The following is a 16130-nucleotide window of genomic DNA, read 5'->3' as shown; positions in this document are numbered from 1 at the left end:
TAAGACCGCAGCCCTGGCCTCTGGTGGGACGTACAATCTGTCCTTTGGACCTGTCCCCGGGTCCGGGCTCCGTGTCAGGGCCTCCCGGACGGTCTTCTCCACGTCCCAGGTGAGGGTGGCCACGATAGTGGACTCCGGAAGGATGGGCTCCGGTGGATCCGACAGCACGGTTTTGACTTCGTCTTCGTGTACCCGGGACAAGGCATCCGATCTCTGGTTCTTGGTCCCGGGGCGATAGGTGATCCGGAAGTCAAAACGTCCGAAGAACAGTGACCAGCGGGCTTGCCTGGGGTTCAGCCGCTTGGCGGTCCTGATATACTCCAGGTTCCGATGGTCAGTGAAAACCGTGAATGGCACAGACGCTCCCTCCAACAGGTGTCTCCACTCCTCAAGAGCCTCTTTCACCACAAGGAGTTCTCGGTTGCTGACGTCATAGTTCCGTTCAGCCGGGGTCAACCTGCGAGAAAAGTAGGCACACGGGTGAAGAACCTTATCGGTCTCTCTGCTCTGGGATAGCACGGCTCCTATCCCTGAGTCAGAGGCGTCCACTTCAACCACAAACTGGCGGCTAGGGTCAGGCTGCACCAGAACTGATGCAGTAGAGAACCGTCGTTTCAACTCCTTCAACGCGGCTTCGCACCGATCCGACCAGGTGAAGGGGACTTTAGTGGAGGTCAGGGCCGTCAGGGGGCTAACTACCTGACTGTAGCCCTTAATGAACCTCCTGTAGAAATTTGCGAAGCCGAGGAACTGTTGCAGCTTCCTACGGCTTGTTGGTTGGGGCCAATCTCTCACCGCCGCAACCTTGGCCGGATCAGGGGCGTCGGAGTTGGAGGAGATGATAAACCCCAGGAAGGACAAAGAAGCGCGGTGGAACTCGCACTTCTCACCCTTCACAAACAGCCGGTTCTCCAACAACCGCTGCAGGACCTGACGTACATGCTGGACATGAGTCTCAGGGTCCGGAGAAAAAATGAGTATATCGTCCAGATATATAAAGACGAATCAGTGCAGGAAGTCCCGCAAGACGTCATTAACCAAAGCTTGGAACGTCGCGGGGGCGTTAGTGAGGCCGAACGGCATGACCAGGTACTCAAAATGACCTAATGGGGTGTTAAATGCCGTCTTCCACTCGTCTCCCTTCCGGACCCGAACCAGGTGATACACATTCCTAAGATCCAACTTTGTAAAGATTTTGGCTCCATGCAGGGGGGTGAACACGGAATCTAACAACGGCAACGGGTATCGGTTGCGAACCGTAATCTCATTCAGCCCCCTGTAATCAATGCATGGACGGAGTCCGCCATCTTTCTTGCCCACAAAAAAGAAACCTGCACCCATCAGGGAGGTGGAATTCCGGATCACCCCAGCAGCTAATGAGTCCCGGATGTAGGTCTCCATTGATTCGCGCTCAGGTCGTGAGAGGTTGTACAGCCTGCTGGACGGAAACTCCACGCCTGGAATCAAATCAACGGCACAATCGTACGGACGGTGCGGGGGAAGGGTGAGTGCCAGATCCTTGCTGAAGACGTCAGCGAGATCGTGGTACTCAACCGGCACCGCTGTCAGATTGGGAGGGACTTTGACCTCCTCCTTAGCCTGTAAACCGGGAGGAACCGAGGATCCTAAACACACCCGATGGCAGGTTTCGCTCCACTGAACCACCACCCCAGACGGCCAATCAATCCAGGGATTGTGCTTCAGCATCCACGGGAAGCCCAAAATCACGCGGGAGGTAGAAGGAGTCACAAAAAACTCGATCTCCTCCCAATGATTTCCAGACACCACCAGAGTTACTGGTTGTGTCTTGTGCGTGATTAAAGGGAGAAGGGTGCCATCTAGTGCCCGCACCTGCAATGGCGAAGGGAGCGCCACCAGAGGGAGCCCTACCTTCCTAGCCCATCTGCTGTCTAGCAGATTCCCTTCCGACCCAGTGTCCACCAGTGCTGGGGGTTGAAGGGTTAAATCCCCGCTCAGGATTGTAACTGGGAGTCGTGTGGCAATATGTGTGTGTCCCACGTGAATGTTATGACCCCCCCTTAACCCAGTCTCTAAGGGCAAGTGTTGTCGTTTTGGCCATTTGGGGCAGTTTTTCTGTATGTGCTCTTTTGAGCTGCAGAGAAAACACTCCCCGCGGACCAGCCTCCTCATTCTGTCATCTGTTCTCATTTTGGCCCTGTGCGTTTCCCTAGCAATGTCAGCAGGGGGAGCTCTAGCCACACGGAGCATTGAGGCTGTGGAGCGTGGGGAGGGCGGAACCTTTTCGGACCCAGAAGGGAGAGGGACGGCGCGTGCCCGGCCACATCCTTCGTCTCGCTCCCGACGGCGTTCCTCCAACCGATTGTCTAACCGTATAACGAGATCGACAAGCCCATCTAAATCCCGCGGTTCTTCCTTCGCTACCAGGTGCTCCTTCAGGACCGACGACAGTCCGTTTATGAAGGCGGCACGGAGCGCAACTTTATTCCAGCCGGACCTCGCAGCCGCGATGCGGAAGTCGACTGCATACTCGGCTGCGCTCCGTGACAGCAGCACTGTTGAAGCAGTCTCTCCTCTGTTAGGGTGATCAAACACTGTTCTGAACTCCCTCACAAACCCAGTATAAGTGGTAAGGAGCCGTGAAATTTGCTCCCCAAGCGCCTGCCTCACCACGAAGCAAGTTAATTACATAAGCCACCTTACTGGCGTCAGACGCGTACATTACGGGACGTTGTGCAAAGACGAGCGAACACTGCATAAGAAAGTCCGCGAACATCTCCACACAACCCCCGTACGACTCTGGGGGACTTATGTATGCTTCAGGGGATGGTGGGGGGGTTCGTTGAACGACCAGTGGAACGTTTATATCCTGCACAGGGTCGGCAGGAGGAGGAGCCGCAGCAGCGTCCTGAGCGCCCGCTTCCACCTGTGCGGTGAGAGCCTCCATCCTGCGATTAAGGATGATGTTTTGCTCGGTCATCAGATCCAGCCGAGCGGTAAAGGCGGTGAGGATTTGCTGCAACTCACCGATCACGCCTCCTGCAGACGCCCATGCACCCTGCTCTTCCATTGGCCGTTCAACAGATGGGTGACGGCCCTCGGGATCCATGACGTTGGCCGAGATATCCTGTTGGGAAAGCGTAGTGACACGGACCCACAACAGGGGGCGTAAATGAACGGACAATGAAAGAGTCAAATATGAACACTTTACTGTTGTGAATGAGCACAACCACAATACAGAGGAATGTGAAATTTTGCAAACAGTCAGTCACAAGGGTGACGTGTGGGCAGGCTCGAGGATAGAAGACGTCTGTCCTGAGAAGAACCGGAACCACACGATTTCCTCCGCCACCGAACCCAGAGAATACTGGAGCCGCCAAGTCCCGAGTCCCCAGGTGGCCACCGTCTCCGAATGTCGGATCTGGTACTGCTGGCAAGGAGCAGAGACAATAAGATGTGGGTGTGTGCACACCCAGTAACAACAATGATGGAGATTCCACCTCCACCTCTAACACACACTCGTGCAGCTCCTGTCTCAAACACTTATCTGGTGGGGGTGTAAAGCGAAGCTGTCGCCGGTCACGCCAATCTCCAGATAGAGTACTCCGCAGGAAAACAGCTGCAAAAACGAGTGTACTAAACACAGTCAGTGATACGGCTGAGAGTATTACCTTTACAGGTCGACGATATCTCGGCAATGAGGTGGAGATGACGTCCGGGTTTATGGAGTGAGATGATGTAGTGTAGATGGGTGACAGGCTGTCAAGAGATAATGAGTGACAGCTGTCACCCCCGGCTGTGTCCGTGGTGGCAAGCGCCCTCTCGTGCCTGAAGCCCGCACTTCAGGCAGGGCGCCTCTGGTGGTGGGCCAGCAGTACCTCCTCTTCTGGCGGCCCACACAACACCTGTTCAATAGTCCAAAATTGAAATAAATATATCACATGGAAGCAACCAAAGTTTGCTTTTTGTTTTTTTTTTAAATAAATTACCTCATCAAAATAGTTGAAAATTCTATTTGGGTTGTAATTTTGTTCAATGCAACGAGTGACATGTTACTGCTTAAAGTGTCCGAGGTGACATCTTAAAATGTTTTGTTATACCTGGTCAGTATTCCAAAATTCAAATAAATATATCACATGGAAGCAACCAAAGTTTGCTGGGTTTTTTTTTTCCCTAAATAAATTACCTCATCAAAATTATTGAAAATAATATTTTTCTTAATCTGCTCATCAGTTGTCATTTAGGAGTTGTCACACCTGGCTACATTTGGTGCCATTTCATGCTCTAGCAGGCCAAGTTAGGACTTGATGTGCCCTGGTTCATTTCCTCAAGCAGTTTTCACCTAGCTAGATTCAACTCAGATTCCCCCAAGGAAGCACAAGTCAGAAAAATTTCTGTTTTTGTGTGTGTGTGTTGGGGGAATCTCAAATTTGTTCAACCTCTGAACCGCATGAACTCAACAAGCCACAGCCCGGTGCGACGCAGTGTACACTCATGGCAAATCCGTGCTCATTGTGAGATACCACAGGATAGTTTGTAACGTGCTCGTCCTGAAAAATTGCATATTGAGTTGCCATGAGCCGACAATGGACTGAGCGTGAGCCAAGATGAGGCAGACATTCTGACAGTTCCCAAAAATTTTGAACATGTTCAAAACAAGTATGCGTTTAATAGGCCCTTCCAGATTTGTACCATTCCGAGCAGCATGTTGAAATCTCCCCCCAATTCATGATCTGTGCCAAGTTGCCACCCAGGAAAATCTGCGCCAAACCCATTGTGAGACTGTTTAATGGTTTCACCACTGCTTCATATTCATCTCAATAACGCACCATGAAGCCAGCTACTTAGCTGTCATTGCTGGTCTACTGCAGGACGTTTCCAAAGAACAAGTTGGTCATATGATGGTGAGACTGAAAATACCATTGGTGCTGTTCTCCTTGTTTTCCTTTCACTTTAGGCAGGAAATACTGTTGAGATCAAATCCACTAGCATGGCATGTCGTTCCAACACTAAATCCAATAAAACCACACATGCACACAGAGCACAGTACTCTTAGGAGCTTTAAGTGCATTGCAGGTTGTACTGACCTGTTTATTTCTACGACAACATAAGGCTGTAGGATTAACATTCATGTAGAAGTGAAACTCATATGTCTATGGTCAGGCAAAGGTCAGAGGTTGTGCAGTCATAAGTTCACCATAATGGATGATAACTGACAATTTTATCTGCTCAGTTAACATCTGAACAATTTGAAGAAAAAAGAATGTGACTGCATTTTACTCCCTGCCCTCAGCAACTTTTTTAGGTCCAATTTGCTAGTACCAGGTTGCACCCCCTTTTGCCTTCAGATCTGCCTTACTTGTTTGTGGCATAGATTCAACGAGGTGTTGGAAAACATTCCTCAGACACAAACAGCCATACCACATTCAAAGTCACTTAAATCCACTTTCTTCCCCATTCTGATGCTTGGTTTGAACTTCAGAAAGTTGCCTTCACCGCATCTAGATGCCTAAATGCATTGAGTTGCTGCCATGTGATTGGCTGATTAGCAATTTGTGTGTACAAGTAATTGAACAGTTGTTTCTAATAAGTGAGTGTATATACAGTCTATATTGTTTAGGGGTAGATGTTGTCTTCCATATGGCATTGCATGATGAAATGTAAATGTCTTTGCTAGTTTGAAAGTTGTTATTTTCATACCCACTGCCTACATCCTCCAGATCACGATACCACGTGCATTCATGCCCATGAGTGTGTTGGTCTAAAAATAAGATGTGGTCAAGTGCAAAACTGGTACATTCACATCATCTGTCAGAAGGATAGATACTTTACACCATCTAAAGTCAGGCCTGTGTCGAGTGCAGTGTGTTTGTGGCGTTTAAACAGCTCAGTATTCAGACGTGCCTTACATAAGCAAGTTCATGATGTGCTGAACACACAAAGTGCAATAGGCCACAAGAGGAATGTGAAACAGGAAAAAGTAAATGAAATAAAAGTCATAAGTAATTACAAAAACAACTGACTTGGTTTGTAGCATATGTTTAGGCTGCAGTTTTCTGTGTGGACTAAATTGGGAGGGGGGCTGCGGGTTTTACAGAATGTTCAGACTTTCAACGTGCTTGAAATGTGCCACTGTAGGGTTTTCACAACGGCAGGACAGTTTGCACCAGGACTAAGAATTTTCAAAAGATTATTGAATTAATTCTGTGAGCAAATGATGAAGGTCCATCATAGGGCAAAGTTGCATCAAAAAGTTAAAGTACTCAGTTTGTACGCTGGTACATGTACAGTATTTTATGTCAGACATGTGAACAGCCACGTGTGTGGGTGTGTGTATGGTGCACTCACGCAATAATTAATTTGTTTAACCTTTATAGGTGCTTATCTTGCTGTAATAAATCAGATGAATTTGCATATTGGCAGTCACAGGTCAAAATAACATGTGGGACAGTTGTCATAACTGTAGCTTGGAAGGAAAAGACAACTCAATTTATTTATATAGTATCAAATCATAAAATACAGGTGCATCTCAACAAATTAGAATATCATGGAAAAGTTTATTTATTTCAGTAATTCAGTTCAGAAAGTGAAACTCAGATTCATTACACACCATTATATATTTTAAGGGTTTACTTCTTTTAATTTTGATGATTATGGCTTACAGCTAATGAAAACCCAAAATTCAGTATCTCAAAAAATTAAATTAGAATTTTGTGAAAAAAATTCAATATTGAGGCCATTGCTAACGAGACTGGCTGTTCACAGAGTGCTGTATCCAAGCATATTAATGGAAAGTTGAGTGGAAGGAAAAACTGTAGTAGAAAAAGGTGCACAAGCAACAGGGATAACCACATCCCTGAGAGGATTGTGACGCAACAGCCATTCAAGAATTTGGGGGAGATTCATAAGCAGTGGACTGTGGCTGAACTCTGTACTCCAAGAGCCACCCCACACTGACTTCTGAAGTCGGTGTGGGGTGGCTCTTGGACTTCACAAGTGTCTTACGTGGACTAAGGAGAAAAAGGACTGGTGCTCAGTGGTCCAAAGTCCTCTTTCAGATGAAAGTCAATTTTGCAATTCATTTGGAAATCAAGGCTCCAGAGTCTGGAGGAAGAGTGGAGAGACACAAAATCCAAGTTACTTGAGGCCCAGTGTGAAGTTTCCACAGTCAGTGATGGTTTGGGGTGCCGTGTCATCTGCTGCTGTTAATCCACTGTGTTTTATGAAGTCCAAAGTCAGTGCAGCTGTTTACCAGGAAATTTTAGAGCACTTCCTGCTTACCTCTGCTTACAAGCTTTATGGAGATACTTATTTCATTTTCCAGCTGGACTTGGCACCCGCCCACACTGCCAAAAGTACTAATACCTGGTTTAATGATCGTGGTATCACTGTAAGTAATTGGCCAGCAAACTCGCCTGACCTAAACCCCAATAAAGAATGTATGGAGTTTTGTCAAGAGGATGAGATACACCAGACCCAACAATGCAGATGAGGTCTATCAAAGCAACTTGGGCTTGCAAAGTACCTCAGCAGTGCCACAGGCTGATCACCTCCATGCCACGCTACATTGATGCAGTAATTCATGCAAAAGGAGCCCAAACCAAGTACTGAGTGCATATACTGTACAGTACATAGGACAGACTTTTCAGTAGGCCAACATTTCTATACTAAAAATACTTTTTTAATTGGTCTTATGTAATATTCTAATTTTGTGAGATACTGAATTTTGGGTTTTCATTAGCTCTAAGCCATAATCATCTAAATTAAAAGAAATAAACACTTGAAATATATCACTGTGTGTGTCATGAATTAATGATATTCTGATTTATTGAGACATACCTGTAAGTCACCCCATGGTCCCTTCACAAGGGAAAATTATATGTTCTGCTCCATTATTAGGAACTTACTTTAAGAAAAGTAGTCCATTGAAACACTAACATTTTTTTAGTTACATGAAAGAGAGCACTGATGAGTCTGAGTGTGGAAATGACTTTGAAACATTGCTCATTTTCTGTAGATAAACCAACAAGTTGAGATCATAGTGGTACTCCTGATTTTCAGGTTTAATCGCAACATTCCAAAGTGGTGTTTTATTTATTGATGTACGTTATGAGGGTTATCTGAAAACCAGATAGGCACCTTCCCTTACAGACACTTATGCCAAGTTTTTGCATCTAGCCAGTGAAAAAACCGAGTGCCTCTCAGCACCAGTGATTCACAGCTGCATGTTGTGGCAACCCTACCTGACAGTAATACAGAGTATGTCAAGTGTTCCCTGGAGTTTGTTTTAAGGTATTCAGCTCAGATCATTTTCATTGTAAAGTTGACATCTTAGTGTGTTGTGGTGTCTTTTGCTTCTTTCTCAGGTGGTATAGCTTGTGTTGCAGCTGGTCAGCCATTTGATACCACAAAAGTCAAGATGCAGACATTCCCCACCATGTATCGCGGCTTCATCCACTGCTTCATATCCACCTTCCGGCAGGTTGGCGTGCGTGGACTTTACAAGGGCTCGAGCCCTGCCCTTATCGCGAACATCAGTGAGAACGCTGTGCTCTTCTTAAGTTACGGTTTTTGCCAAAAAGCAGTCCGCTACATGTGCAGGCTGGAGCAAGGGGCCGCTCTCAGGTATGTATCTAAAGATGCTTCACATTTTGTGAAATCTCTCGCCTGCACATTTAGTTTGTAAGGAATTTTAAATTATTCACACGTTTCTGTGTGTATGTGTCTCTATATATCTCGAGGTAGATGAGCAGTATAATAAAAATGTTGCAAGAGTTCAGGGGTCAATTTAAAATAATTAAAATATAAGAAGTCATTGAGACATATCCCTCTATTTCAGGTTCATACCTACTTAAATTCACTCAGAGTACATGTTTCAAGTAATGTGGTTAGTTTTTTCACTGTCATTAGGGGCATTTTTTATTTGTTTCTTATTAAATGATGCACATCAGTAAACAAAATGAGGTTGAGCATAGTTTGAGGTTAATACAGTGGAAGGTTCGAGTGCTCATATACTGTTCTTTCTCACTAAAGATTACTCAGCCCTCCACTGTATTGATTGGACCAAAAAAGTAAGTCCCTTCGGCTGCTCCCTTGTTTGCACTCGGGGTCGCCACAGCAAATCCAAGGTGGATCTGCATGTTGAATTGGCACAGGTTTTCCGCTGGATGCCCTTCCTGACGCAACTCCACATTACATGGAGAAATGTGGCAGGGGTGGTATTTGAACCCGGAGCCTTCTGAACTGAAACCAAGCGCATTAACCACTTGGCCACCACCCCTGCTACTGCATTGATTGGACTAATTGTTAAAATTGTGATTCTTCACTGTGACTTGCACATTTGTTTGCAGTGTATTTTGATAAAATGATGCTCTTAAAGCCTCTGAAAATTCAGTAAGGTATATCTTCTATTATGCATTCCAAATCTAAGGTGGAACTCTACTAGTGTATACTAAAGTACTCCTAAATATTTAAAAAAGAGAGAAGAGATAGAGAGAAAAGAGAAAAAAAAAGGAAGAAAGAAGAAGGGACAGAGCCACTTAGTTGCCTGGTCTTGAGAACCAGGGATGGTAGGTTTAAAAGCTTTTATATCCCATGGGAACTCTCCCTACTCACCCTCTCATCATACCTCATTCCCTCTCATCATTCATCATACACACACACACATGTGTATGGATCACAGATTAACTATGGTCTGCTTCTCCAGTAAATGTTACTGTTGCATTTTCTAAATAATTGCAGTGGCCAACGGTAGATGTTGAAACCCCAACAGTTATATATAGCAACATCTCTCCTACCTGTAGACACTTCAAAAAAGAAGAAAGTAAGTGGCTTCAGGTACAAGAGCTGTATCTCAAAACATGAATTCTACAGGCACAGTATGAGAAGTACAGAACTACAAAAAATGTTTGTATACACAGTGGGAAGAACTTCAGGTCCCATCATGTTTGTCACGGAGGTTAGCTGTCATTGGATGCGAGGCAGGGTACACAATGGACAGGGCGCCAATCTATCACAGAGCCACATGTAGACAAACAAACATTCACATGCTCTCTCGCGGTCAATTTAAAGTTTCCAATTCACCGAACTTGCATATCTGAAGGAATCCACTCAAACACGGGGAAAACATGCAAAAATCAAACAGAAAGGACCGGGGGGAATTGATGCCAGGACCTTCTTTCTGTGAGGTAACAATGCAAACCACTAAGCTACTGCGCTGCTCTGACTGCAAGCAATAGCAAAAAAAAAAGTTTGTCCTAGTCTGCACAATACACTGAACAGAGGAATGTACCACCTCAGAAACATCAGCCTCTGAGCCGCATGCCTACCCACGTTAAATTATTGTATGAAAATATATACGAGGTCTGTCCAAAAAGTAACGGACCTTTATATTTTTTTCAAAACCTATATGGATTTGAATCATGTGCGCTTGCATCAGCCAAGCTTGAACCTTCGTGCGCATGCGTGAGTTTTTTCACACCTGTCAGTTGCGTCATTCGCCTGTGGGCAGGCTTTGAGTGAGCACTGGTCCAGCCCCCTCGTCAGATTTTCATTGTCAGGGAAATGGCTGAGAGACTGCCGCTTTGCTCCATGAAAATTTTTTCAGAAACTGTGTGAGATGTCTGAATCTTCCGAATGGTTTCATTTTTTCATTTCATTTTTTTAACACTCCTGTTAGTTAATTAACTGTTTAGTGTATTTTATAGCTGCTGCTTTTTTATTTGTTTAATACTTCTGTTAGTTTGTCAGTGTAACTGTTGTGAATTTTAATAAATTTGTTTGCGTCTGTGTGAGCCTTAGGAGTGGTTAGCTTATCCATTATTGGTTAGCTCGTGTTTGCTTGGCAACTTTCTTGAATTTCTTAGTGCACAAAGTACACTACTAATTCTACTTCACACCCTGCGTAAATCCTGCGTGATGTTGGAAGATAAGTTGGCTCTCTTAGACAGCCGTGTCCGTAAGTTAGAGGCAGCTTCTAGTGCAGTGGGGTTTGATGTTACGGGCACTCACATGAGGTTAGTGTTGGGCCGGCTAGCGAGCCCATTAGCTCACCTTAGAAACGCCGGCTGTGGAGGACGGCTTTCGGACTGTGCTAGGCGGAGGAAGCCCCGTAGGGCTTGGTGCCTGGTTGTGGCACCCCGATCACACGCGCCAGTGTGACTGTGAATTCGGTTCTCCCCCTTGGATTTGCCAGTTGTGAATTCCTCTGAGCCCACAAGTGACTTCCACTCCTGTCTCCCAAGCCGAAACACCGGACTTTAGTGATAGGGGATTCTATCCACCCGCAAGTCAGGTTACAGACGCCGGCTGACATTAAATGTATTCCTGGGGCCAGAGCTCCCGACATTGCATCTCATCTTAGGGTGCTGACGCTGCAGAGAGGAAGACAGACGAAGGAACATGACATGAGATATAGTCACATAGTTATTCACATTGGCACCAATGATATCAGGATGAAGCACTCAGAGGTCACAAAAATGGACAAAGAGAAGACTTGTGACCTTGCCAGAAAGATGTGTCGGCATCGATTAATAGTCTCTGGTGCCCTCCCCTCCCGGGGTACTGATGAGGTGTTTAGCAGGCTGACATCGTTAAATAGGTGGCTGGCGCAGTTTTGTAGACAGCAAGGCTTTAGCTTTATTGATAACTGGCCTTCGTTCTGGGGCCGCTGTGGCTTGCTGATGCCGGACGGCCTCCACCCTACTGGGGAAGGTGCTGCCATCTTGTCTGCGAACATAGATAGAGCTCTACAGGGAGGGTAACATTAGGAATCTACAGCAGGCCACGGAGCAGGTGATTAGAGACCCTGCAAGGCTTATGACAAATGTGGGTGTGGAATCCATTAGCTTAGCGGGGAATTTAGTGCAGAAAATCCACTATGGGTGATAGTGCAGTTATTTGCCAGGGAGGGAATTTCAACAAGTGAGACTGTGGCCTGCTTCCGTAGTCGTGTCCATAAAAATCATAGAGGGATATGCTTTCCAAACTTAATACCCATTACTATATTGGATGATGTTGAAATTGAGGATGGCCCAGTGGTTGTTCCAGCAATAGCAAAGATTTCGTGTCTGCTACCTACAACGCGCGTGGAATGTCTTAAACCTAAACCTACTTCTAGGCATCTTATATATGCTACTCTGGAACCACCCCTAAACCCAAACAGTTCAACTGTCAACCCCACTGAGGTCCTTAGACTGGGTCTCATTAACATAAGATCACTGTCCTCAAAATCATTGTTGATCAGTGATCTAATTATTGATCATCACTTAGATATGATTGAGCTATGTGAAACCTAGCTTAAACCTACAGCTGTCCTCCCCTTAAATGAGGCCTGCCCACCAGCATATACAATTAGTCCGTCCCTTGTGATGCGAAGCAAGGCTGGGGGTGTTGCTCTTATTTATAAATCTAGGTTTAGCTTATTAGCTATTGGGGGTTACAAATATCATTCATTTGAGCATCTGATTCTCTGCTCTGCTCAGGATATTACACATTGCCAAGGTCAGAAGAATAAAAATCAGTCGTATTACTTTGTCACTGTATATAGGCCTCCTGGCCCATATTCTGAATTCCTAGATGAATTTGGTGCATTCATCTCTAACTTGTCAACTAGTGTAGATAACATTCTGATCACTGGTGACTTTAACATTCATATAAATAAGCCTTCTGATCCCCTCTGCAAATCATTTATGGAAATTGTGGATCCATTAGGATTTTGGCAATGCATTCGGGATTCGATGCACATTAGTGGAAATACCCTGGATCTGGTTCTCGCACGTGGTATTGCTGTCACGAATATTGACATCATGCCTCTTACATCAGTGGTGTCTGATCACTCACTTATTAAGTTTACAGTTTCGCTGCCGTGTTTAGTGGAACAACAACCTTATATATCATTACGGCGATGCATCAACTCCTCAACTAAGACTGAACTCGAAGCTAGACTGCCTGATGTCTTAGCTTCACATTTGACAAATACCCAGTCAGTAGACAGACTTGTGGATAGTTTAAACTCAGTGCTCAAAACTACACTCAACATGATTGCACCACCTGTGTTAAAACCGCGCTCCCCCAAATCACAGTCACCTTGGTTCAGTGATTATCTGCGTGACCTCAAGCATAAAGCAAGAGGTCTAGAACGGAAATGGCGTTGTTCAAAATTAGAACTATTTCACCTTGTGTGGCGTGATGCTATCTTAGACTATAAGCATGCTACAAAGCGGACTTACTGCTCTGATTTGATCAACAAAAACAAGCATAACTCAAAGTTCTTGTTCGACACGGTGGCAACACTTTTGCATGGACATCCACCCATAGTTCGCTCTCCTTTTACAGCACAAGATTTCCTGGATTACTTTGGGAAGAAAATAGAAGACATCAGGTTAAACATATCCCAGCATGCCTTAATCCAGCCACTACACCCTGCTATAGATGTGGGCGCCACTACTGAGGTATTACCTAGATTTACAGAATTTGACAGTATCTCACTAGGCATGCTGACAAAACTCGTAATGTCAACAAAAAGCACAACCTGTTTATTTGATCCTATACCAACAAAACTGTTTAAGGACCTGTGGCCCACTCTTGGGCCGACTGTGCTGGAAATTATTAATCTTTTTTTAACTTCTGGATCTGTTCCTAAATGTTTCAAATCTGCAGTGATTAAACCATTACTTAAGAAACCTAATCTTGACCGTAGTGTATTGACAAACTATCGGCCGATATCAAATCTATCATTTTTCTCTAAAATTCTGGAAAAAGTGGTGTTACGGCAGCTCGTAGACTATCTTACTGAGAATAATCTCTTTGAGCTACTGCAGTCTGCTTTTAGAAAATATCATTCCACAGAGATGGCTCTCACTAAAATGATGAATGATCTTCTGTTTACAATGGATTCGGACACCACTACGGTTCTGTTGCTGTTAGATCTCAGTGCTGCATTTGATACAGTGGATCATCATATTCTACTTGATAGGCTGGAAAATCATTTTGGGATTACTGGGAGAGCCCTTGCATGGCTGATGTCATACTTGGCCAGTCGTTCTCACTGTGTTTTGTACAGTAACACTACCTCTAACCTTAGTGACATGAAATTTGGGGTTCCACAGGGGTCTGTCTTAGGCCCCCTGCTTTTCTCCCTTTATATAGCACCCCTTGGGCACATATTGCGGCGTTTTGGGATTACTTTTCACTGCTATGCAGATGATACTCAGTTATATATGCCAATAACTGCTGGTAATCTCGTTCACATAAAATCCTTAGAAGATTGTCTTGCAGCAGTGAGAAGTTGGATGTCTAGAAACTTCCTACTTTTAAACTCTGATAAGACTGAAATGATGGTTCTTGGTCCAGTGAGACATCGGCATCAATTTGACCAGTTAATGCTCAGCCTCGGCTCGTGTGTCATACATCACACTGACAAAGTGAGGAACCTTGGGGTAATTTTTGATCCTTCGTTGTCCTTTGGCCTCCACATTAGAAATATTACTAGGACTGCTTTCTTCCACCTGCGAAATATAGTGAAGATTCATCCCATCCTGTCTATGGCTGATGCTGAGACCCTGATCCATGCATTTATCTCTTCTAGATTGGACTACTGCAATGTTCTATTTTCTGGTTTACCACAGTCTAGCATTAGGGGTCTCCAATTGGTTCAAAATGCTGCAGCCAGACTTTTGACACGAATCAGAAAGTTTGACCACGTTACACCCATTTTGGCATCCCTTCACTGCCCTGTTCCTGTCCCAGTGAGATCAGATTTTAAGGTTCTGCTTCTAATCTATAAAATTATTCATGGACTGGCACCTCCCTACCTAGCTGACCTAATTAAACCTTACGTACCGGCCTGGGCTTTACGTTCTCAGGGTGCAGGACTACTTTGTGTCCCTAAAGTGAATAAGAAGTCTGCGGGTCACAGAGCTTTCTCTTATCGTGCTCCTGTTCTGTGGAATGATCTCCCTGCGTCAGTAAAACAGTCAGATTCTGTGGAGACTTTCAAGTCCAGACTTAAGACGCACTTATTTTCCCTTTCATATGGCTAGCATACTGGTACAGTTTTGTTTTACGCTTTTTACTCTTTTAATTCATTTATTAGTAATTGGAGCGGGCCGCGGCCTCAACTTTACCTAAATTCTGGGTCTTTTAATGAAGTTTAGGGCTAGTGGCCGGTGATCACCTTAATATTTCTCTGTTTTTCTTGTTGTTTAATGCTGGTAAATTATACAGTTTTTTTTCTTTCTGATGCCTGATTCTGTTTTTTCTCTCTGTTTAAGGTGCAGTTCCATCCAGAGATGGGAGTTGTATTCGTGTTGACGATCCTCCTGTCCTGTGCGCCAATAGCATTTCTTGTATATTTGTCCGTGAATTGTTCTGTAATTTATGTTTGTAGCATGGCCCAAGCAGAGGGTCACCCCTTTGAGTCTGGTCTGCTTGAGGTTTCTTCCTCAGAGGAAGTTTTCCTTACCACTGATGCTCTGGGGGTTGGTAAGGTTAGACCTTACCTGTGTGAAGCGCTTTGAGGCATCTCTGTTGTGATTTGGTGCTGTATAAATGAAAATAAATTGAAAAATTGAATTGAAATTGAAAAACCATCACCTTATCGTGGTGGTGAGGTTTGTGTGCCGCTATGAACCCGAGAGCTGTGTTGTCTGGAGCCTTTGTGCTCCTGGTAGGGTCTCCCATGGCAATTGGTCTCAGGCGAGAGGCCAGACTAAGTATGGTTCACAAGACACCATGACAAAACGAGGTAGAGGAATCGTGACCCGACCCAGAGGAAGCCCGGGGCCCTCCTCTGGAGCCAGGCCTGGATGTAGGGCCCGTCAGCGAGTTCCTGGTGGCTGGGCTTGCCACGGAGCCTAGTTGGGCACAGCCCGAAAAAGCAATGTGGACTTTCCCTTCCAACTTCAACATTGCGTTGAGGTCTGGGACAGTGCCTAAGGAGTGTCAAACTGGGGTGGTGGTCTCCATATTTAAAAAGGGGGACCAGAGAGTGTGTGCCAATTACAGGGGCATTACACTACTCAGCCTCCCTGGTAAAGTACTCCAGGGTGCTGGAAAGGAGGGTTCGGCCAATAGTCGAACCTCGGATTGAAGAGGAACAATGCGGGTTCCATCCTGGTCGTGGAACAACCAACCAGTTCTTTACTCTCACA

General features: G+C 45.3%; 1 protein-coding gene across 1 annotated transcript in view; it reads left to right on the top strand.

Annotated features, from left to right (window-relative positions):
• slc25a15a (solute carrier family 25 member 15a) overlaps positions 1-16130 on the top strand; it is a 40581-nt gene that overhangs the window by 3541 nt on the left and 20910 nt on the right. The window contains exon 3 of the mRNA XM_034168440.1: positions 8346-8604. Within this exon, the coding sequence (XP_034024331.1) occupies positions 8346-8604 (259 nt within the window). The remainder of the gene's footprint in view (positions 1-8345; positions 8605-16130) is intronic.

The sequence above is a fragment of the Thalassophryne amazonica genome, chromosome 4, assembly GCF_902500255.1.
Source record: "Thalassophryne amazonica chromosome 4, fThaAma1.1, whole genome shotgun sequence".
NCBI lineage: Eukaryota > Metazoa > Chordata > Actinopteri > Batrachoidiformes > Batrachoididae > Thalassophryne > Thalassophryne amazonica.
The sequence above is the reverse complement of the archived record's forward strand: the minus strand, read 5'-3'. Positions and strand labels throughout refer to the sequence as shown.